A 24,156-nucleotide genomic window follows, 5' to 3' on the forward strand; every position below is an offset into this window, starting at 1 on the left:
GCTTGGAAGTATTAGATCAATTGACGTCTGGGAAGGCTTGTATGAATATCCAGGTCTTTAGTCTTTTTTTGAAGGTTGAGATGCATGGTTCTATTCTGAGATTTGAGGGTATGGAGTTCCATAACGGTGGGATGGCTGTAGAGAAAGCTCGGTCTCTTAGTGTGCTGTGTCTGGTAGATTTGGGCGGTGGTACCTGTAGCGAACCCTTGTATGCATCTCTTGTCGGTCTTGACGAATTGTGTAGTCGGAGAGGGATCTGTAGGTCAATGGGAGCCAGTTGGTGGATGTTTTTGTATGTGGTGAGAATGGCCTTGTATATTATTCTAAAGTGTATCGGTAGCCAATGGAGGTTCTTTAGAATAGGGGTTATGTGGTCCCTTCTCCTGGTATTTGTCAGAATTCGTGCAGCTGCATTTTGCACCATCTGAAGCGGTTTGGTGTATGAAGCGGGAAGGCCAAGTAGGATGCTGTTACAATAGTCTAATTTTGAAAAAATGATTGCTTGCAGAATGGTTCTGAAATCTTGGGCATAGAAAAGAGGTCTAATTCTTTTCAGAACTTGTAATTGATAGAAACAGTCTTTGGTGGTTTTGTTAATAGTGGCTTTGAAATTCAGGCGATTATCAACTAGGACTCCTAGGTCTCTCACTTGTGTGATTGTTGGCGTGGCTTGCTGTGAGAGGAGAAGTAGAGAGCTCCGCACACACCGTTGCGCGGAAAAAAAAAAACAGACTGAGCAGCCTGAGGTAATCCTGTCAGGATACAGGAGGGAAGGAGTACCTGGCTAAAAGATTTTGTTAGACTTTGAGAGCTCCGCCACTTAGTGGCACAGAGGACGTACCCACACAGCATGGCTAATTCAGCTGCTTATCTACGTGAAAATAATGATTTCTGGTTTTTGAAGATTAAGTGTAAGTTTGTTGTATGTGAGCCAGGTTCTTACAGTAAAGAGGCATAATGAGGCAAACTGAGTGAGGGTAGACCAAGTGGACTTGAGAGGAAAAAAAACCAAACATCATCAGCACAGTCTGTATGTGAGAGCAAGGGTGGGCAACAAGGAACAGAGGGGTGTAATGTATTATATTAAACAATGTAGCAGACAGTGTGGAGCCCTGAGGCACACCAGTAGCGACTGAGAACCAAGCTGAGGACACAGAGGCTATTTGGATTCGTTGAAATCTGTTGTGAAGGTATGATTTAAACCATGCGTGAACTGTACCTGTAAGACCAATTTCAGATAAATAAGTTAATAGGATGTCATGATTTATGGCATCAAAGGCACCTGTGAGATCTAACTGAAACAGAATCAAAACCGCGAAGGATAATGTCTGTGCTCAATAATAGAAGTGTTTCAGCATTGATGTGTTTCCTATAACCAAATAGTTATTGGTCAAGGACTGCATTTTCATCAAAAAATTGTGAGAGCTGTTTTAGTACAATAGATTTGGTTAGTTTAGCAGGAAATGGGAGAAATATTGGTCTAAAATTAAACTATTGATTATAGATTTTTTTTTTTTTTTTTTTTTTAAGGATAGGACAAATAGAGGCTTCAGGTTAACAATTTTTGCAAATTATTTAGCAATTTCATGTCAAACTAACTTATGCGGGGGGGGGGGGGGAGAGGGTGTTGAACAAGGATTAAGAGGACAGGAGGAGGGTCTGAGATAAGAAATGACTTGGGGAATTTCAGATTCTGCTACATAATCAAAACAATCAATCCCGGAGAGACTGAGTGGCATTACTGGCTGACACAGATGGAGGCATATAAGAGGGAAATGTGGAACAGAGTTTATTAATTTTTGAGTGGTTAATGCCTCTGTGGCAGTAGCCACAGAGGCATTAACGGAGCGGGATGCCAGTGGCCGGTGGTAGGTGTCCACCTTCACAGAGTAGAAGGATGAAGGGCATCCATCTCCCAATTAAAAAAAGAAAAGAAAAGAAAAAAAGAAAAAAAAACAGGGATGGGTTCATGGGCTTATAGGTATTACCAATTATTAGGCTTTTCAATATTTGATGATAGTTAATGTGACTTTCAAGGCATTCTTCACTTTCGGTGCATGTCCGGCATGACTCCTTGCTTCAATGACAGGGGAAAAGAAAAACTGATACTTCACACATTTCCAGCATTGCCCTCTGCTTCATGGCAGAGAGCTATGCTGCCGCTTACCCAACTAATCAAACTTAATATTTCACTTGGAAGCAGCTCCAGCACTGCTCTCTACATTAATGGTGGGGGTGAAAAGGGAATTAGAACATAAGGTTACTAAGAGCCAAGAGAAACAGTTAAGTATGAGAACAAATGTGTGAAGCTTGCTGGGCAGACTGGATGGACCGGTTGGTCTTCTTCTGCCGTCATTTCTATGTTTCTATGTTTCTATATGAAAAAAATTGCAAATGAATTGTAAAGTTGTGCTGTAGAGCTGGCAGGAGGATAGTTTGAAGACTTCTGGAAGGGATTGGTAAGGAATTTCACTGTATTAAATAGAATTGGATTATTTCTGGAGACTACCGAATTCATTTGGTGTAGGTTTTTTGTTTTGTTTTTTTTACAGTATTGACTGCATTTCTGTACAAGGATAATTGCCAAAGATATTCTTCTTGGTTTAACTGATTTTTTTTGTTTCCTCCAGTGGTGTTCAAGTTTATGTAGAGTGTATTAAGGACTGAGTGTACCGAGGCATTTGTTTTTTCGACGAGAAAGTTTTATGGAGTGGAGCAAGTTGGTCAGCTGCATTTTGTATGACATGATGCCATCCATGCATAAACTAATTCTTCTAAGTGAATCAGTAGGAATACTGGAATTGAAAGCTACTAGTTTTTCTTTAAAAAGATCAGGGTCATTGTGATGCCGGTAAAATAAAGAGTGTCGGTTGTCAGGACCCACTGACAGCCACCTCTTCGCTAATAAGGAGGCGCTAGGGACGTGCTATTGTCCCTAGTGCCTCCTTATTAGTGCAACCCCTAATTTAAATAAAGAATTGCACGTCCAGGAAAGGTAGCTAGGCGCGCGTTGGGAGAGCAGGCACTCAACACAGAGCACCTGGCCTCCCGCGATTGTTACTATAAATCGGCCTCTGTGTGTGTGTGTGGGGGTAAGGTAATGATAACTTGCTCCCAACCACATGCTGACATAGCATCAAAGAATGTTTCAGTAGCATTAGATAAAGGTATTTGGTCTGCATGAAGATTGAAATTACCAAGAATGATGGTTTTCCCAGGGTGAGGAATGGCACTTAATTGTTATGTGCAAGGTGGCCAGGTGGGTAATACACTAAGCAGATGTTAAATAAATTTACTAATCAACAGCAATACATCAAAAGGTTGAGGTAGGTCAATGGGAATTATAGTAAAGTTTAATAGGTAATTAGGAGCCCACCTCCTCTTCGTCTTCAGCAAAGGTGTGAAAAGTAGGCATTAGTCTTGAGGACAGCATTTGTTCAGCAGTAGAATGTCACTATTGGTAACCCAAGTTTCATTGATACATAAACAGTCCAAGTCCTCATTTTCTGTGTAAGCAGGGACATCCATCCACAATGGTGACAACTGGCCTGGTGGCAGTGGTAGCAGAATTCATGTCCATTGGTAATGGATTTTTTTCTACCATAAATACAGTCCTTGAAGGAAAAAAGTGTTCTTATGCTGTTTGGGGGCTGCTTAGACAAAAAAAGACTGAAAGGGCTCAAAAAGCAGCGGCTGAGCGAAAATTCCAACACTTGCTCAGTATAGAAAAAGGTCCATTAGCTAAGAGATGTCTGTTCAGTAGCGCCAGATGACATCACCACATTTAGTGGCTTATTCAGCCCTGCTTATTGACAGAAAAAGCAGTGCTTCCCAACTCTCTCCTGGGGACACATCTAATCAATCTGGTTTTCAGGATATCCAGAATGAACGTGCATGTGACTGGAGACCCGGTGTATGCACATCTCTCTCATGCATATTAATTACAGATATCCTGAAAATCAGACCAGTTAGATTGTGCACTGAAAACAGTCCCCTTCCCCATGAAACCTAGGGCAGGTAGTGAAGAAGCTTAAAGACCGCATTTTTAAAGCTGTGGATGTGAGTTCCCATCTGAGGGAGATGCACAGGGCAAGCACATCCCATCAGGAAAGTTAAATCCATCTATGGTGCTGGAGATTCAGGAAATAGTAGAAAAACATGCTTTTCCTCCCCAGTGATGCCCACACAGGTTTGAAGACCCCAAATGAAAATCATGGGGGGAGGAGAGAATGGAGCACTCCCACAGGACACAGGTGCCTATATTCAAAAGATAAACAGACTATAGTATTCCTATAACCTTAGGGGAATCTGGTTGTTAGGCTTTACTTTAAGCTTCCACAGTGCAAACTGTAGTCCTGAGGGAATTCTGAGAAATCCCCTCTGTGCAGAAAATGGCAGAGGAGACACCGGCATGACGCGAACAGAGCGCACGAAGATGAAGGCCCCAGCGCACCGCGAGACACACTCCACTCGCAGTGAAGTTGAAGGCCCCATCGTGCCATTCATGGTGGTGCAGCAAAAATAAAGGCCCCCAGTGCCGCGAACGGAGTGTGCTCCGCTCGCAGCGAAGATGAAGGCCCCGGTGAGAGTGAATGTGTGTGTGTGTGTGTGTGTGTGTGTGTGTGTGTGTGTGAGAGAGGACAGGGGGAGAGGAGGTGGTGAGAGAGAGCAGGGGGGTGAGAGAACATGGAAGGTGAGGGGGGGATGCTTGAGTGTGGGTGCCAGAGAGAGGGAGCCAATATGAGGAGATTGTGAAAGAGTATGTATGTGTGTGAGAGATTGGGAGCTGGTGTGTATGAAAAAGTGATCGTGTGTATGTGAGGGTGCTAGCCTGTGTATGTGTGAGACAGAGCCTGTGTGAAGGGGTGCATGACAGAGAGACATAGGTAGCCTGTGTGAGGATGTATGTGGGAGAAAGAAAGGGAGCTTGTGTGGGTGTGTATGCAAGAGAGAGGGTCCCTGATTGAGGGGATGTGTGCGCCCGAAAGAGTGAGGGAGCCTGTATGAGGGTGTGTGTATGTTTACGAGAGAGAGAGCGCGCATGTGTGTGAGAGATGGAAGGACAGAGGGAGCTTGTGTGAGGGGCAGGACTGAGAATGGGGTCAAACTCTGGAACTAGCAATAGAGTGGAAGGGGTTGAGCCTAGAGGTGGAGGAGAAAGATACTGGCAGGTGGAAGAGTTGGGGCCTGAGAGGGCAAAGTGGCCAGGGGAGTAGGGAGAGTGAGTGGGACACTCTTATAGTGAATTTCTAGGGAAATTCTGCATCTCTAAGTAATAACTTTTTTCTGTATTAACTTAAAATGTAATTACTTAAAGACTATCATGTAAATTGTGTTATTTTGACCAATATAAAGTTTGCAGAATTTTAAGTTTTTGTGCACAGTATTTTTATTTTGTTTGCGCTGAATTCCCCCAGGAGTAAAATTGTTAAGACAAGCCCTAATCACTGTTGGTGTCCTATTCCTGTAGAGTTTGTAGACAAACCCCCTGTGCATAAACATTGGTCCCCTCAACCCCTCAGTTGATACTTTTACCCTGGAAGTTCTTACCAGCCATGCTGATATAAGACTGGTAATCACCAGCATCAGAGCTCTTCTGAGTTTTTAATACAAGTGTGTTTGCGTGAATACAGTATTTTGCTCTAAGTTAGTACACTGACTAAAATAAAGTTTCATAGGAGAAAGAGCAAGTGAGTGACTATAAATGAAACAGCCTGAAGAGTGACTAAACCCAATGGGTAATGTGGTAAATGAGTGAGGGTTATATTTTGCTCATAAGCAATTATTGTTTGCAGATCCTTCCTAGGTTACACAAGAGGATGGATGTGTGAGGAAACCCATTTACAGTAAGTATGCAACATCACACCTCACCAAATTGTTAGAATTATTTTTTATGGCATATGCATCTGGCTGGCATAGACAAGTGACTGTTGGACAGACTGGATAGGCCATTTTTGTCTTGTTCTGCCATCATTTATTACTAGGTTGCTATTATTTTCAAGCAATATCTCATTTGATAAGAATTTAGCAGCCAGTCGCTTATTTCTACTCATTCCAATCTCACTGCCTAGCCCAGAGCTTTCCAAACTGTGTGTCGCCTGCAGTGTGATGGTGTGTAACCCGGTCCACATAGCAGCAGGGCTGGCAGAAAGCAGGGAACTACAGCAGGAAGATTGGCGGGGCCGTGGTCGAGCTTACCTCACTATGACCCGAAAAAAAGGGTCACGTTCACTCCTCCTCCTTCCTGCCTGCGCAGCTCCTGAAGAAAAACGTTGCCGGAGCCAAGTGGGCAGGAAGGAGGAGGAGCATCTGCCGTGTACAGAAGAGCAGCGTTAATGGACCGCCGCATATCCCATGTCGCGGTGGCCCGAGAAGAGGAGGAAACCCTGTAGTAGGGCCGCTGTAAGAATGAGAACCTGATTGTGTGTTTGAGGGAAGAAGACAGATGGAGAGAAAAGAAATAGAACAAAAAAAAGACCCTGTAAAAGGAATTGGCAAAAAAACAAGAAAGGGAAGGTGGAAAAAAAGCCTGTGACCAACCCGATTAGAAAACTAAGATCAGACAGCAAAGGTAAAATAAAATTACTTTAGTGATTGGCATATGTTATCTTTGGAAATGTGCAAGAGTAGTACTTTCTCTATGCCGATCTCGCAATGTACAAGATCGGCATGGAGGAAGTGGAAGCCCACAAATATTTAATACCGTGGGGCCTGCACAGAGGAGGCAGCAGAACAGGCTTCACTGCCAGTAGCAGCAATCAGCACCTCCCCAAATATCCACATAGCAGCAGTGACAGCAGTAGCAGAGGAATCAGAGCGGCGCTGAGGATGCTGGCAAAAGAAAGAGAGGGGGGCTCTTCCTTCAGTGTGTGCATGTATATGAATAGGAGTCTGCCTGGGGGGGTGTATATATGTGAATGTATGGGTGCCTGCCTGAGGGTGTGTCTGTGTATGAGAATGAATGGGTGTCTTCCTGGTGTCTGTCTGTGTGAGAATAGGTGCCTGCCTGCCTGTGTGTGGTGTATGTGTGTGTGTGAGAATAAATTGGTGCTTGCCTGCCTGTGGGTCTCTGTGTGTGTGTGTGAGAATGAATGTGTGCATGCCTAGGGGGTGGGGAGGGAGAGGTGTGAGAATGAATGGGAGCTGCTTGGGGGTCAGTGTGGGTGTAACATTATGTAATCCACAAAAATGTATGTATATATTTAAGGAAACATGAATAAATTGTCAAAATATGTTTTGTTCGTTTAACCTTTAACCTCTGGTTTGTTAGTTGACTGAATTACTGTGTCGTGAAATTAAGTTTGTCTAAAAAGTGTGTCACCAACATGAAAAGTTTGGAAAGCTCTGGCCTAGCCCCTGTCCCCAATTAAGTTTGTCTTTCAGACAAATCATCCTTACCACTATCAAAGGCCTAGCTCCAACCACCTCCTGTTTAAATGCTATCTATGAACATAAGAGACTAGACTTTTCCCAAAAGGGCCTCCAAATGAAAAAAAATAATCCTTCCTATATTTCTCTCTCTAAACCATCAATATATATGCATCCACTCAAATTAATGGTGTACTTCCTGAAAACCAGACCTCAAAGAATGAGAAGCTAATTTAGAAAGACAACCCCCCCCCCCACCCCTCCGTCTTTCTAAATTAACTACACCTGCCTTATACCATGGATTCCAAAACATACTATGACAACCCCTCCCCCACCAACACTTGGATGCAGTGTGTATTTGAAGATCGAAAACAAAATCATAGTTTTTGCAAAATTAATAGATGTCTTTATGTGTACTTACACAATTTTTTCTTTGTACCATAAACCATCTTTTGGTCTCCTTAAGGATATACAACACCCCACTCACACTGGCAAACCCAGGGGCCGATGCAATAAAAGACATGCCTTGAAAATGGGCGCTCATATTGAGCCCTTTTTCCTAACGCACATGCAGTCACATCCCCTGGGCGCCTGATGCAGTATTTAAATGAGGGACTGCATAAAAAAAAAAAATTTAAAAAAAGTGATGCGCTGGAGAGAACTGTGATTCCTAATGCTCAAATACATCAGATACCCACAATTGCAATGGGCACTCAATACAAGGGTCTGTTTTTATCCTGCTTCTTCTGGCCGATTTTGCTAAAGACACTCATAGCCATACACCCCTTGCTATGGGCGTCTAAATTGTACATCCAGAAGATTTTTTTTTTTAATCAAGCCAATACACATTTATTTTTCAACACAACAAGCAGTAAATTTAAATGTCACAATGATACTAAGTATGAGGAACCACAGAGGCCTGTATTTTTTAATTTCTCATGAGCTCTTGACTTGTGGATGGACTTTATGCCACCTTCGGGGCTGGAGTTAAATTTGCCGCATTAAAAAGTGTGCGATGGACGCCCAACAATTTTCTGCATGGAGGGAGGGGACTGTAATAACTAATAGCCTCATCTACATGGAACTTATATGTGATGGGTACTATCAGCTACACATTTGTTTGGGCACGTGTGTTGGACGTGCGTATCTCCTTATTGCATCAGGTGCTAGTCTAACACAACCAAAACACACAGCCAACCGTGTGCAAATCAGTGCGCTAGGCTGGTCACACTTTATTGCATTGGACCCCAGTTTCTCAGAATGCTTAAGTCAATTTCCAAAGCCCTTCTTCTTGAACTTACTCTCAGATCAATACAGTAAATTGCGGCCGCGGTTACCCTGCTTCTAACCCGCTTTCTACTCACTTTTCGGCCGCGTTAGTCCAACCCGCGATACACTATCCCCTTTAACCCATTCTTACTGCCTCTTTAAATCACCGGGTAACCCCTTCCGCCCGCGGCATGTATATTAGATGTAAACGATCGAATTAGCTATTCCCTCCCATACAGTAAAGCGCACCCCGACTATCACTTTCTTAACCTGCAGTTTTGCCGCGCGTTTAACCTGCTAATTTACCGCCTACCCCTACATTAGAGGCAGGGGTAAGGGTAGACGGCAAACTTTCCCCCAAAAGGAAACCTAAAAACCTAAATCCCCCTCCTCCCGAAGCGACTCGACATGTTACCAACTTACTTTTTGTTGCTTTCAGCCCTTTCAACCTTCTCTGCCGTCCTCCGGAGGGGGCAGCTGGCGGCGAAAGCGGCTCGCAGCGGTCCCGTCCCCCCCGCGCAGGTCCCGGTTCTCCTGGCTCAGCCCTCATCTGCTTAAGGAAGATTGTGAAGTCAGGTAAGAGCCCACTGTTCTGTGCCCTCTCCAGTCACGGCGCGAGCGGAGCGAAGCGAAGCGTACTTTCATTGGCTTGAGCGCCCGTCAATTTGACGGGCGCTCAAGCCATGACTGCCGTGACTGGAGAGGGCACAGAACAGTGGGCTCTTACCTGACTTCACAATCTTCCTTAAGCAGATGAGGGCTGAGCCAGGAAAACCGGGACCTGCGGGGGGGACCGCTGCGAGCCGCTTTTGCCGCCAGCTGCCCCCTCCGGAGGACGGCAGAGAAGGTTGAAAGGGCTGAAAAGCAACAAAAGGTAAGTTGGTACATGTCGAGCCGCTTCGGGAGGAGGGGATTTTAGGTTTTCATGGGTTAAAGTTGGGATCCTCTTCCTGGTGCCTGTCATTTCAAATGACAGGTACCAGCACACCCAGGATACTGAATAGGCACTGTATTAAGCGCCTATACAGTAAAATGGGTTGCACGGGCCTAACGCTTCACAGACGCTTCTTGGACGCGGCTTGCATTTGCAAGCTATTTAAATACAGTATCGAGCGGTAGGTGAGCAGGACTGTGCGTGCGGCAAACGCGGGTGCGCCCGGCACTAACACAGCTCTTCCTACCGCTCCTTACTGTATCGGCCCGTCTGATTGGTCCCTATCAATCAGGCATGATTGTTAGGTAAGATTGGTCCCAAAACATTAAACTAAGCTTTGTTAGAAAACGTGTGTGAAATACATAGATTTTCCTGTAGAGTTAAGTAAATGTAAACAATTTGGTAAAAGTGTCTTCCAATTTTTCACTATATTAAACCTTAAAGCTTTACTTGTAGCCACCAGAAAGGACATTGTAATTAACCTAAATCTTTGCTACTAACTCGAGTACCTTTGCTCATTCAAATCTGCTTCATCTGAAAATAATGAGCAATATTACAAAGTTTCTAAGCACAGGAAAGCACCCAAATATAAAATTTAAAACAAACAGTCAACTATTAGCAATGCGAGCTGCATAATAAAAACTGCCAAGTTCAAAGGAGAATTGCTAGCAATGAAATAAACATACCAGTAAGTTTAGGACTAAGTTTACACTTTAAAACCGTTAACTAAACATGTGTAGCATTTGAAGGAAACCCATCTAAAACTAAATGCGCAAAGAAAGAGCAGGCACACTACACTCTGCAACTCCCCAGGATGTATATTAGAAGACACCAGAATGCGCGGAAACTTCTGTCTTCAGTTGAAATTAGCCGCAGAGCACAAAAAACGCAAAAAAAAAAAAAGTCGCGCCCTTTTCTCGTTGCCGCCCAACTCACCTGAAGAGTAGTTCTTGGGACTACGGAGGCGGTGACAGACGCCACCTTCCTCCTCTTCCCGGGGCCAGTTTTCAGCTTGGTCTTCGCCGCCCTCCTCCTCTTCCTCCTCTTCTTCTTTCCCAACTTTTACCGGCACCACGGTGAAACTGGTGGGCATTCCGACGGCTAGCACAGTTAAATCCCAAAATAAGAGGAGCGGGCGCAAAAGTATCACAACAATAGATAGCAACACCGGAACAAGTAGACACCGGCGCGCGCTCACGAAGAACACAACACCCTCGCGTGCCCTGAAGTTCAGGAGATGGGTGGGGCGCGCGCGCGTGCACACACGCGCACGCCGGGCCAGTCTCCATGCGACGTGTAAGTCGGAACTGGAAGATAGCAGGCTTTGACTCTGTCAGTCCTTATCTCTAGAGGGTGAGAGAGTCCTGATGGTCGCTTGGATACGTGATCACGTGACAATGTCCTCATTTCAGGGGCGGAGTGGCCATGCCTTTGCACGCTAACCCCAGAGCATGCTGTGTAAATCGTTTCTGTTTCCTAGTGCTTGTTTACGTTAGAACTTTGAAAATAGTTGAGGCGTTTAATAAATAGTGTGGTATAAAATATGCTTGATGTTCCCAAATAAAGATGAGGTTTCTGTGAAATACAAAAATGAAACAGTAATTTTAATGTACAGTAGACAGGTCCGCCCTGTTTTAAGACCTCACATATTAGTTGAAAAGGATTGTCTTTGTTTTGGATGCAAGTATGAGATGGTACACTGGAGAGGAAAATAAAAGGATAATTTCTACTCCACAGAATCTTTTTAGGTTCTTGTTCTGTTTTGCAGAGCTAGCACTTCCACGAACTGAACTAGGCTGTAGCCTATAGTGCCAAACCTCCAACTGGCAAATTTGCACTAGGCTGATGGCAGCCAAAGATAAGGAAGAGGCCACCAGCAGATCCTATCCCACCCGCAGCTGAAGAGTAGAAGAGGCCCTGCAGTGACACTGCTAAAGCCCAATCCACCATATGCCAATGAGTGGAAAAGGCTTCCAGGGCTGAAGGGGTTCAATTTCATGACCCCTGAAAAATGAAACAACTGAAAGTCTTCCGACTAATCATGCCAGCAGTGAAACGCACAACCATTTTGAATGTACTAATGTTTGCAACGCAAATGACACGTAATGCGTAGTGACGCAGTTGCGCACTAATACGTAACGTAACGTAACTCCATTTTGGAATAATAATTTGTATTGCATTAATACGAATGCCGCTGTAAAATGTCTAACACGTCAATTAAATGACGAAACGACAGTATGATCATAAGCTACACCCACTAGGGGACCACGCTAGCTAATGCTTGTTCAGCAGTTTGTAAATTGTTTGTTCAGCAAAAACCAGAACGCATGTGTGAAAGATAAGAGTTGTAAAGTGCATAAAAGTTTGCTCCCGAAGGGGCGTGGCATGCAGTTGTACTAAGCCTTTGTCTTAGCTGCATCTTGCTGGCAATAAAAGTCTATCTTTACGGATCAGTTGTCTGGGCCTCCTTCCTGACTAAAAAGAGACGGTTACATTTGGCGAGCCAGCCAGGAGGTACCGGGGACACTATTTTAGCCCCCCAGTGAGTCCGGTAGGTTGGTGGCGGAGCGATCCCCCAGACGCACCTGGTGAGTGGCCACCGCTGAGTTCAGCGATCAGGTTTCTGAGGGGACCGTTCCACAGACAGTCTTCTGAGACCTCTGGGCTGGTGATCTGGGAAGAAGGCTTTCGTGACGATCGGAAGAACCCTGCAGGCGAGTATTATGGGAATGGTGGGGAAAAGTAAAGAATAGCTAAAAGAGTAGCAACTAACCGGTCCATCCCCAAGCGGACCGAGGGGCCTTTGATCACACCCCACGCCGTGGGTTAGTAGGAATTGTATTCCGAAAGCCACGCGCAAAAGAAGGGAATTATAAGTAACGAGTAAAGTGTAAAGTAGCGGGAATAGGTTTCTTGTTGTGTGAAAGAGAGTGAATGGCCTCGCAGTTCTAGACCGGGCGACCGCGTTCTAGTCGGGGCAATTGTGACCCTTTTGTGTCTGGCGGATACGGACCCCTTACCTATCCGTCTTCCCTTCCCTCCTCTGTCTGTAATTCTATCCTAATGGGAGGGGGCTATTCAACTCCGCTAAAAGCCATGACGGAGCACTATAGTGAAGTGTTCGATAAACGTAAATGTACGAAACCCGGAATGATTCAGCGATGCACTCATAGGTGGCCCAGTTTGTGTGTAAATTGGCCTCCGGCAGGAACTTTCAATTTCCAAACGGCCACGAGGGTCCTGAATATAGTTTCGCAAGAAGGGAATCCGGGTTGCCCTGAGGATACGCCGTACATAACTGCTTGGATTGCAGTCATTGAGAATCCTCCGTCATGGGCAAAGAAGTTAGTGGAGGGAGCCGCCCTCGTAATGGTGGCGCAAGTGAACAAAATGGGAGACCGGAAATCCCCAAACCGGAAGAGAAAGGGAAGGGCAGCCATCTTGGGAATACAAGACCATGCGTCATCTGCGGCGGCCATGTTTGTAGTGCAAAGGAATGCACGGACTCAAGAAAAAAAGTTAAACCCCTGCCGCCCGCAGTACCGACTGACGCAGAACATCTTCTGCCGCCACCGTATGTCCCTAGCTGCCCTCCAGCGTATAATGCGCCACCAAGTCCCTCAGCCCCCGCCACCGCCCAAGCTGATCCTGAACTAGTGCCGATTCCCGAAGCACGGCTTGAAGCGGCCGCGGCAAAAGTTGAAGACGGCGGCGAGTCGTCCGTGGCGGACGGCACTCGCAGTAAAACCCAAGCCGCAAGTTTGCAGCTACCAATTAGAGAAACGACCACTGTAGTTCCCGTGGTCCCGACTGAAGAAAACGAATATCATACTACGCAAACAATAAAGTTATTTACCTACATACCTTTTACTTCCAGTGATCTTTTTAACTGGAAACAGCTTGGTCCCTCTTACGCTGATAAACCAGATCAGATGATAGATTTTTTAAGGGGAATTTTTGCAGCCCATAACCCCAACTGGGCTGACATTCGGCATCTAGCCTCCATCCTTTTTACCACTGAAGAGCGCCGACAAATACAATTAAATCTGGAAGAGGCAGCCCGATTAAGAGCTGGGGCAGACGGTAATCCGGATGAAGCAGTGAGAGCACAAGCCCCAGTTGCCGATCCCAACTGGGATTTCCAGACCGCAGCAGGGCGCGAGCGCATTGCTGCATACCAAATCGCCTTTCTTGAAGCTTTAAAGAAAGGGAAGAAGAGAGTTGTAAATATGGGAAAGATCCAAGATGTGGTGCAAAAGAGAGACGAGTCCCCCGGAATCTTTTTGGAGCGATTGATGGACGCATATCGGCAATACAGTCCATTTGATCCAGAGGACCTCAAAAGTCAGTCCGTCATAGTGATGAGTTTTGTCGGACAATCCTATCCCGATATCCGCCGGAAGTTACAAAAGTCGGAAGGGTTTGAGGGAATAACTATTAGCCAATTAAAAGCTATGGCTGACAAAGTTTATGTAAACCGAGAGCCGGACGGAGATAAGAAGGAAAAGAAAGAAAGTAGGAAGTTAAGAGAAAGTGTTAGTCTGTTAGCCGCAGCGTTGGAAGAAACTAATTTCGGTAACTCGTCCAGGCACTACCAAGGATATCCTGGACTAAGAGGAAGGGGCAGGTCGCCCATGAGGGGGCCGCCCAGAGGACGAGCGAGTAGAGGAGGAGGATCGTTCAGAGGTGGAAGGATGCCGTTGGGAGCCAATCAATGTGCATTCTGCAGACAAGAAGGACACTGGAAGTCTGAATGCCCTGAGTCCCTGCAAATGAAGCAGGAAGGGTACACTCCGTCCAAACCAAAAGGAGCTGAATGGCAGATGGCCGTAGGAGAAACTTCCGGCGAAGACAGTGAAACATGACTAGACAAGGGAAATCTTCCCCTGGATCCCTTAGTAGAAATCAAAGTAGGGACTGAGACGTTTAAAGGATTATTAGACACCGGGGCACAAAGATCAGTCATGACTACCGCTATCACCACGCCCACTTCCAAAATTATTTCCATCGTAGGAGCCTCCGGAAAGCCACTTATCGCCCCTTTTCTCCAGAAACGACAGGTTCGAGTAGGGGGGCAATTAGTATCCCATCAGTTCCTCTATGTCCCCGGATGCCCAGTCCCACTCATAGGGAAAGACCTTCTTTGCAAATTAAGAGCCACTTTACAGTTCGAATCCACTGGAGAAATCAAAGCATCCTTCGCAGATAACCCAGTCTCTCTCATTTGCCCACTCCAAGAAGAATGGAGATTACACCTTCCTGTAGTTGAGCACATTACGCACCGCTATGGAGAGAACACCGTCCTCAACGAAAAGCGCAGACAGCTAATGGAGAGTGTACCTAAAGTGTGGGCCGAACAAAACCCAGGAGGAATAGCCATCAATGCTACTCCTATTTGGATTGAGATGAAACAGAATGCACAGGTGATTAATCAACCTCAATACCCCATTCCATATATGGCCAGACAAGGAATCCAGATACATCTGCAGAGATTGTACGATTTGGGCATTCTCCGACGAATCCGATCTGCTTGGAACACCCCTTTATTGCCCGTAAAGAAACCTGGATCTGATGATTATCGACCAGTACAGGACCTAAGGAAAGTGAATAGCCAAGTAGAAGATCTAGTAGCCCTCGTGCCAAATCCATATTCCATCCTAGCCCAAGTCTCCCCTGCCTCAAAGTGGTACAGTGTCATTGACCTCAAAGATGCCTTTTTCTCCGTCCCGGTGGCGGAGGAATGTCAAAAGATTTTTGCTTTCACATGGGAAAATGCACCTACTGGAATAAAGCAGCAGTACACATGGACTCGTTTGCCTCAAGGGTTTAGGCACTCACCTACGCTGTTCGGTGAGCAACTGGCAAAAGACTTGAAGATGTACCAAGTCATGTATGGGCCAGTAATACAATACGTGGATGATCTTCTGGTGTTTCGAGAGACGTACCTCGAATGTGAAGTATCCACTCTTCAGCTGCTAAAGACGTTGTACTCAAAGGGATATCGTGCAAGTAAAAAGAAAGCGCAAATCTGTGAGTTGGAAGTGGAATATTTAGGCTTCCAAATACGTGGAGGAACCCGTTGCCTGGGAATTTCTCGCACCAGTTCAATAAGAGGTCAACCTGTACCCACTTGTAAGAAGGAACTTCGAGCGTTCCTTGGAGCTGCAGGATACTGTAGACTGTGGATTGCTAACTATGCAGTTATTGCCCAACCTCTGTACGACAAGTTGCGGGGCAAAGAATCAGAGTCTCAAACTTTTCAATGGGAAGGGCACGAGCTAGCAAGCTTACGGCAACTGAAAGACGCCTTGATTGAACCCCCTGCTCTAGGGTTGCCAGATGTAATGAAACCATTTCATCTATACATTGATGAGAAGAAAGGAATGGCCATTGGGGTATTGACTCAAACTCTAGGCTCGTGGGAACGACCTGTTGCATATCTCTCAAAAGGAATGGACAATGTAGCAAAAGGATGGCCTGGGTGTCTTCGAAGCATCGCGGCTGCATGCTTACTCATTCCAGAAGCAGTCAAATTAACCTTTGGTCAAACTCTGAACGTAACAACCCCCCATACTATTCAAGGACTACTAGAGACTCATGGGCCAAAATGGATGACTAATTCACGTCTCATAAAGTATCAAGCTCTGTTATGTGAAACTCCAGAGATCCAAATACAGGACAGTAAAAATCTGAACCCTGCAACCTTACTCCCAACTCCCACTTCAGTCACTCATAAGTGTGAGGAAATCATGGCTACAGTACATTCCAGCCGACCCGATCTACGTGATCAACCCTGGCAGGGAGCTTGGACTTTGTTCACCGATGGAAGCAGCCAGGTTCTAAATGGTGTCCGGGTCGCTGGATACGCTGTGGTCTCCGAGGACGACATTATCGAAGCCGAGCCCTTACCCCAGGGGACATCAGCGCAAAAAGCAGAACTAATTGCGCTCACCAGGGCTCTACAGTTGTCGGAAGGACAAACTGTTAACATCTATACTGACTCCAAGTATGCTTTCCTTACTATCCAAGTACATGGAGCTTTATACAAGGAACGAGGATTCCTAACTGCTGAAGGGAAACAACTAGCTAATGCATCTGAAATACATCAATTGCTAGATGCCGTGTGGGTACCAAAGAAGGTAGCTGTCATGCATTGTAAAGCCCACACCGGGAAATCAGATCCCATCGCTAAAGGAAACCAATGGGCAGATAAGACAGCAAAAGAAGTAGCACGTGCAAGCCAATTACACACTTCAACTAAAATTTGCCCACTTCTACAATTTCCGATTGAAATCCCTGTCTATTCGGCAGAAGAAAATGATTGGGCACAAATTGAGCAGTTCCACCAGCAGGATGGGTGGTGGATTGTGCAAGGAGACCGGGTGTGGATACCCGACGCACTGGCTTGGACCATTGTAAAAGAAGCCCACAATAAAACTCATCTTGGTCGCGATGCGTTAGCAACACTATTGGCAAAAACTTACTACATTAACAGACTCATGCAGCTAACCAAATATGCTGTCAATCAATGTGTCACCTGTGCAAGAAACAATCCAAGAAATGGACCTGGTCCAGCCCCTGGACATATACTACGAGGGACTACTCCGTTCCAAGTTTGGCAAGTCGACTTCACCCACATGACTCCTTCAAAAGGATACAGAGCAATGCTGGTAGCTGTCTGTACTTATACCGGATGGATCGAAGCCATACCTACACGAACTGAGACTGCCAAGGAGGTAGTGTCTTTGCTTCTCCATAAAATCTTACCGCGATACGGATTACCACGACAAATAAATTCAGATAATGGACCAGCTTTCACCAGTGAAGTCACACAACGACTGAGTCAAATTTTGGGTGTCCGATGGCACCTGCACTGCGCTTGGAGACCTCAGAGCAGCGGAGCAGTTGAACAAGCCAACAGAACTTTAAAGAACCAATTAGCTAAATTGTGTCAAGAAACAAAAACCAAATGGCCAGACATCCTGCCATTAGCTTTACTACATGTTCGATGCACTCCAAGAAAATCTGGTCTAACACCTTATGAAATGATGTATGCACGACCTCCACCCCTTCCATCTTTCCCTGAATCATTGCAGATACAAGGGGAAATGTCTCTCAGTAACCAACTCAAAGGACTATATAACACAGTCACTGCAATTCAAAACTACTCTTGTGACACTGAACCATTAGTCCTGCTAACCCCGATCCACCCATTCCAGGTCGGGAATTCTGTGTGGATAAAAGACTGGGATGATTCTGATTTTCTACAACCTCGATGGAAAGGGCCGTACACTGTGTTATTGACTACTCCAACAGCAGTCAAAGTCTTCGGATGCCCTTCATGGATTCATTGGACACGAATTAAACCAGCTGCCTCCAATTGGCAAGTCTCCAGGATTGGGGACCACAAGCTAAGATTCACCCAAGGCAGGCACGATGCTAGTCCTGAGTAAAAGACCTTAGTGATTTCTATACAATATTAACGTGTCCATCTCTTTCCTTCCTTTCAGACTCCATAACTCATGACTGCAACTATCTACGTCATAAAGCAATGTCACAGATACTGACTTCAAAGATCTACGCAGCAACTACCTTCTACCGGAATTTGTCATTCAGCCTACAGATCCTTTTACTACTCTTCTGCAAGTCTATTACCTCTCTTTCCCTGCCACTGAGCAAGAATTGTACAGAATGTATCAAGCTAATCCGCACTACAACTCAAGATGGATTTCAAGTTGTATCAACAATCATCCACCAATCTCAGCCTCCTGCGTCCTGTACCACACTACCTGTTTGTGCCTTGAATACTACCCAAGGCTATCAATCCTTCCATCGATGTCTAGAAGGTAGCAAAATCATTTGTCATACTCCAACTACTCCTAAGTACTACAATGTTACCCTCACTGCAGGACTACCAAAAAGCTACACATCAAGCATTATACCAGAAGGAAAAGGTATCTTGTACTACATCAACTCGACCAAAGTCCTCATGGGAGGAGAGTCTACTGTGACAATAACCTTTGATGCCTGTGAAGCCATTGATAAACACCCAAATGCACTCCATTGTGGTTCTCAAGCCTGGAAAAACTCCTATAAGTCCAAACATAAATACCTCTGTCCATACAACCGAGTCGCCAATCCACCCAGTTGGACACCATGTGTAGGGGACCTTACACTGTCAGGATGGGCTCTAGTCTGCGACTACACTGGAGGAGGTTACCATGGTTGCCACGGAATAGGGCGGCTAACTGAAGTAACTGGTAACATTGTGTCTATACAATGGCCTATAAGAAGTGAAGGATTCCCCTGGCAAGATACTTGGGGATTTGGTATCAATGGAACTGGGAAAGACCCCATGACCTACATTACTATCACACAGCGGAGAGACAAACCTCGTCCAATTATTCACCAGACCACAGTAGTGGGCTACCAGTCTTTCTTCGATGAAATATCTCATGCAACTGAGGAATTAAAGAAACATACAACTTCCCAGCAAGCAAAGAACATGTTCGTTAATTTGGCTGAGAATATTGCTCTCTCTCTCGAAGTCAAGAACTGCTTTGTATGTGGAGGAACAAATACAGGAGAGCAATGGCCTTGGGAAGCCAAAGAAACATTCCAATCTGATCTTAATACACTGAACACAACTGTTACCTACCACCGTAAAACTCATCCATATGAGTGGGCTCTCCAAACTGATGTGATTGGCAGACAATGTATATCCCGACAACGTTCGCGTATCTATACCACAGCTGTTGGAAACTCTCCATGCACAGGGGTTCTCACTGTCAATCTGACTAACCATACATGGTGGCAAACGGAAAATTCTACCATGCCTACTCCCATCTGGACTGAATCAACCTTGAACAAGACATGGACTGCTGCAGGCGTGCCCACTACCATCTTTACTGCCCCAGATGGCTACTATTTCGTATGTGGGCGAAGAGCATATGAACAATTGCCAACACACTGGTACGGAACCTGCTTCTTAGCTACAATTCGACCCAGTTTCTTCTTACTTCCTATCTCTGCTGGAGAAACCCTAGGTGTACCAGTATACAGTCCCATGCGACCAAACAAACGTCGTAGAAATTCTAAAGTATCCATTGGAGACTGGAAAGATCAGGAGTGGCCTCCTGAAAGAATTGTACAATATTACGGTCCGGCTACGTGGGCTGAGGATGGTTCTTATGGATATAGAACCCCTATTTATATGCTCAACCGTATTATCCGACTACAAGCAGTACTGGAACTCCTCACAAATGACTCTGCCTTAGCTCTCAACATTCTCGCCAAGCAAAACACCAAAATTATAACCGCTGTTTATCAAAACCGGTTGGCTTTAGATTACCTCCTAGCCCAGGAAGGAGGTGTATGTGGAAAATTTAATCTTTCTAATTGCTGTTTACAGATCGATGACAAGAGTAAGGTCATTGAAGAGATTACTGATCGAATGATCTGACTGGCACATGTTCCTGTCCAGACGTGGACTGGAATTCTTGATTGGACAGCATCCTTACCCACTTGGCTTACCTCTATCCCAGGACTTAAAGAACTCTTCCTTCCTGTCCTATTTCTTATTTTAACCTGTATTCTATTCCCTTTATGTCTCCCTCTTATTTTCAGGAATCTCCGATCCATGATTGAAAATATTGCTGATCGACGAGCGGCTGCTCATGTCATGATGATCAATAAGTATGTGTCTGTCTCCACCTTCCCCTCATATGATTCATCTGACTATGACACTACCGATGATTCTGATATTCCTGATGTTGAGTCTGATAATGAATACCTAACCACTAACCTATAAAATTGCACTCATTCAAAGTAACTAACATTATTGAGCCACCTTGTTTGCTAGAGTAAGTCGGGCTACAAAGGGGGGTGACACCAATAGGGTCCACCCGTCTCAAACCCGTGAAGCAACCAACGACCTAGCAACACTTAGGGCTCAATTCAAATTACACTGGTATTAATTTTTTTTTTGTCATTTCAGTTACTACCCAGATCATGAAGGGTGATACTTCTGCCTTCTACCCGAAGTTGAAGTATCAAAGGGGGGAATGAAGGGGTTCAATTTCATGACCCCTGAAAAATGAAACAACTGAAAGTCTTCCGACTAATCATGCCAGCAGTGAAACGCACAACCATTTTGAATGTACTAATGTTTGCAACGCAAATGACACGTAATGCGTAGTGACGCAGTTGCGCACTAATACGTAACGTAACGTAACTCCATTTTGGAATAATAATTTGTATTGCATTAATACGAATGCCGCTGTAAAATGTCTAACACGTCAATTAAATGACGAAACGACAGTATGATCATAAGCTACACCCACTAGAGGACCACGCTAGCTAATGCTTGTTCAGCAGTTTGTAAATTGTTTGTTCAGCAAAAACCAGAACGCATGTGTGAAAGATAAGAGTTGTAAAGTGCATAAAAGTTTGCTCCCGAAGGGGCGTGGCATGCAGTTGTACTAAGCCTTTGTCTTAGCTGCATCTTGCTGGCAATAAAAGTCTATCTTTACGGATCAGTTGTCTGGGCCTCCTTACTGACTAAAAAGAGACGGTTACAGGGCCGCTGGTGGAGTCCATCCTGCTAGTGAAGAGCAGAAAAGGTATCCGAGGCTGCCAGGTGAGCCCATCCTGCCGGCAGTGGAAGATAAGTGAGAGGCCAGGCTGCCCCAGGCATGAGTAAGAATGAGGGACAAGAAGAGGGAGTGTGTGTGTGAGTGACAGGGAGAACATGTTTTGTGAGAGACAGCCTATTTGAGGAGAAGGGAGAGTGCTGTCTCATATGTAGAAATAAAGACAACTGAAAGCTGCTAGTTAACTGATGCCATATATTATTCAGGAAACACTACACAAGGTTAAAGTAACAGAGATAAAGTAGAAAAACAGTGAAATGTGTTATGTTTATGGGAGAATGTGAACCCTGGGCTGAGATGAGAGGTGTCTCCGCCCACAGGGAGGAGCCCTGTAAGCCTTACCATCAGCAGGCGCAGACAGTGGTGTGGAACACAGCTAGAAGCAGAGTACAATGCTGAGCAATGGGGAATGCCCAGAGTGAGACAGAAATGAGAAGATTGGTAGTGGAACGGGTTATGCCGGGAATCCCCCTGACGAGTGTAGGCACCTCAGTAACACAGATCCTGTAGTGGTCCGCAGAGCGGGGTACGCCGATACTGTCGTTATGGTAGATGTTGAAGCACTGGTAGAGATGCTGGAACCCGGAAGTGGCTCCTGAAATTGGTGTGCAGATATTCTGTAGTGCAGGAAAGCTGAATGACTTCTATCGAAGGAAGGTAGTAGTGGCCCAGGCTACGGGGTACACCGCGTAGAATCCTTAGCACAGTTCGTATAGTAGAAGTCAGTAGAGGTCCTCACAGAAGATGGTTCCTGGAGAGAGAGAGACCAGAGAAGCAGGTCTGTAGCAGTCAAGCATGTAGGCCCTCCGAGGAGCAGATAGCCGGGAACACAGGGGAGCCCCCGAGGAGCGGGTACTCAGAGCGTCCAGATGCCAAGACCAAATCAGGAACAAGAAGTTCTTGAAGAGGAGAATTCAACAAGACGGAAGTCCTTGCTAACTCAAGGAAGGCAAGGGCTGGTTGGATTAAATACGCAAGTAGGTTTCTTTATTTATTTAAAGGCTTTTATATACCGGAGTTCATGTACTAGTACATACCGCTTCGGTTTACATAGAACTAAAATTGGAAATTACATCAAACAAGCGGATACAAAATAACAAAGCTAACTTCGTAGGAACTTAGAACTTGAAGGTAAAGGAGAGTAAAAGACATAAAGTAGTTACAGATCATTGTAAATAGCTACCAATAATTACAAATACTTACAAATAACAGTCTTCAAAACTAAGGTTTACATCAGACTTAATAGGTATGGGTGCAGCATGATGTACATTGAACGGTTGGGAATATGAGACAAAGAAATAAAATTAATAGTTGCGGCATCAGACATCTGGCGTATGTGATTATGAAATGCGTGAATGAGTCTATTCCTGGGTCAAGGCTCTGAGCAAGAACTTTGTGAAGGCTTTTGTGAAGAGCCAAGTTTTGAGTTTCTTTTTGAATGTTCGAATACAGGTTTCAAGAATAATGTCAGTGGGTAGGGCATTCCAGTGGAAAGGGCTGGCAGTCGAGAATGCACGTTTCTTGAGCGAGGACTTGGCAGAAGGTACATGTAAGGTGCCTAAGTAGCTGGTTCTGATTGGTCTTGATTATGCGTGTGGACGAAGTGGGTAGCTTAGATCTAGTGAAGTTTGGGAATGAATGGTCTTGTGGGTTATAGTTAGTACTTTGAATATGATTCTGGATTTGATAGGGAGCCAGTGTAAGTTTTTTAGTATAGGTGTTATGTGTTCACCTCTGCTAGTGTTGGTAAGAATCCTGGCAGCGGAGTTCTGCAACATTTGTAGTGGTTTGGTGGTGATGGCTGGAAGGCCAATAAGCAGAGAGTTGCAGTAATCGATTTTAGAAAATAGAATTGTTTGGAGGACTGTTCTAAAGTCCTGGAAATGTAGGAGAGGTTTCAACTTTTTCAGAATGTGTAGTTTGTGATAGCATTCTTTCGTTGTGTTCTTGACAAATTCTTTGAGGTTCAGCCTATTGTCTAAGGTAACGCCAAGGTCTCTTACTTGTGTGGGATTGATCATTAGAGGTGTGATTAGATTGTTGGTAGCCTGAAAGTTCTCGTCTAGAGTGATTAGCAAAAGTTCCGTTTTTGACGTATTAAGTACTAGGTTAAGGCTAGAGAGGAGTGAGTTTATGGACTGTAGACAATTGTTCCAGAAGTTGATGGTGCTGGAGATGGAGTCAGTGATTGGCAAAAAAATCTGGACATCGTCTGCATATATGAAGTGTGTGACCTTAGGACTTGAGAGCAGATGACATAAGGGGAGAAGATAGATGTTAAAAAGGGTAGGGGAGAGGGAGGATCCTTGAGGAACTCCGAAGGTGGACTTGACCGGGTGGGAATCCTTGTTACTGATTCTGACCTTGAATGTCCTATTATGAAGGAAAGATCTGAACCATTCAAGGGCTGATCCTGAGATGCCTATGTCTGAGAGCCGGTCGATTAAGATAGAGTGTTTTACGGTGTCAAATGCTGCTGATAGGTCAAGAAGAACCAGGAGGTAGGGAGTCTTTTTCTCCAGACCTGCGAGGACAATATCAGTGAGATTAAGAGGGATTCCGTACTGAGGGTTTGCGGAATCCGAATTGGGCTGTTGTGAGGATCTTGTGGTCTTCTAGGTATTCCGACAACTGTTTGTTGACTATCCTCTCCATAAGTTTGGCGACAAATGGTAGGTTAGCGATGGGGCGAAAATTAGCCGGGTCTGCAGGGTTCAGGTTTGGTTTTTTGAGGAGAGGTTTGAGGGTGGCTAGTTTCAGCGTGTCTGGTTAGCAAGCGATTGATGATCTCTGCTAAGGACTTCACTATGATGTTTGGGATGGTGAGTAGGAATTTAGATGGAATGGAATCTATCGGATGAGTGGATGGTTTTATCTTTTTGAGAATCATTTCAATTTCGAGTGAGGAAGTAGGTTCGAATGAATCTAGGTTTG

The 24,156-nt window shown here is 45.1% G+C and overlaps 1 protein-coding gene across 3 annotated transcripts in view; it reads right to left on the reverse strand.

Moving 5' to 3' along the window:
- The window catches only part of SLC12A7 (solute carrier family 12 member 7), a 485,337-nt gene extending 474,432 nt beyond the window's left edge, over positions 1-10,905 (reverse strand). For 2 of the 3 annotated variants that reach the window (XM_029589924.1, XM_029589923.1), the window contains exon 1: positions 10,508-10,905. In XM_029589924.1, coding sequence (XP_029445784.1) covers positions 10,508-10,664 — 157 coding nt within the window. In that variant the 5' untranslated portion in view covers positions 10,665-10,905. The remainder of the gene's footprint in view (positions 1-10,507) is intronic. The other variant, XM_029589925.1, reaches the window with a different exon arrangement.
- Between the last annotated feature and the right edge of the window lie 13,251 nt (positions 10,906-24,156).

The sequence above is a fragment of the Rhinatrema bivittatum genome, chromosome 2, assembly GCF_901001135.1.
Source record: "Rhinatrema bivittatum chromosome 2, aRhiBiv1.1, whole genome shotgun sequence".
NCBI classification, from domain to species: domain Eukaryota; kingdom Metazoa; phylum Chordata; class Amphibia; order Gymnophiona; family Rhinatrematidae; genus Rhinatrema; species Rhinatrema bivittatum.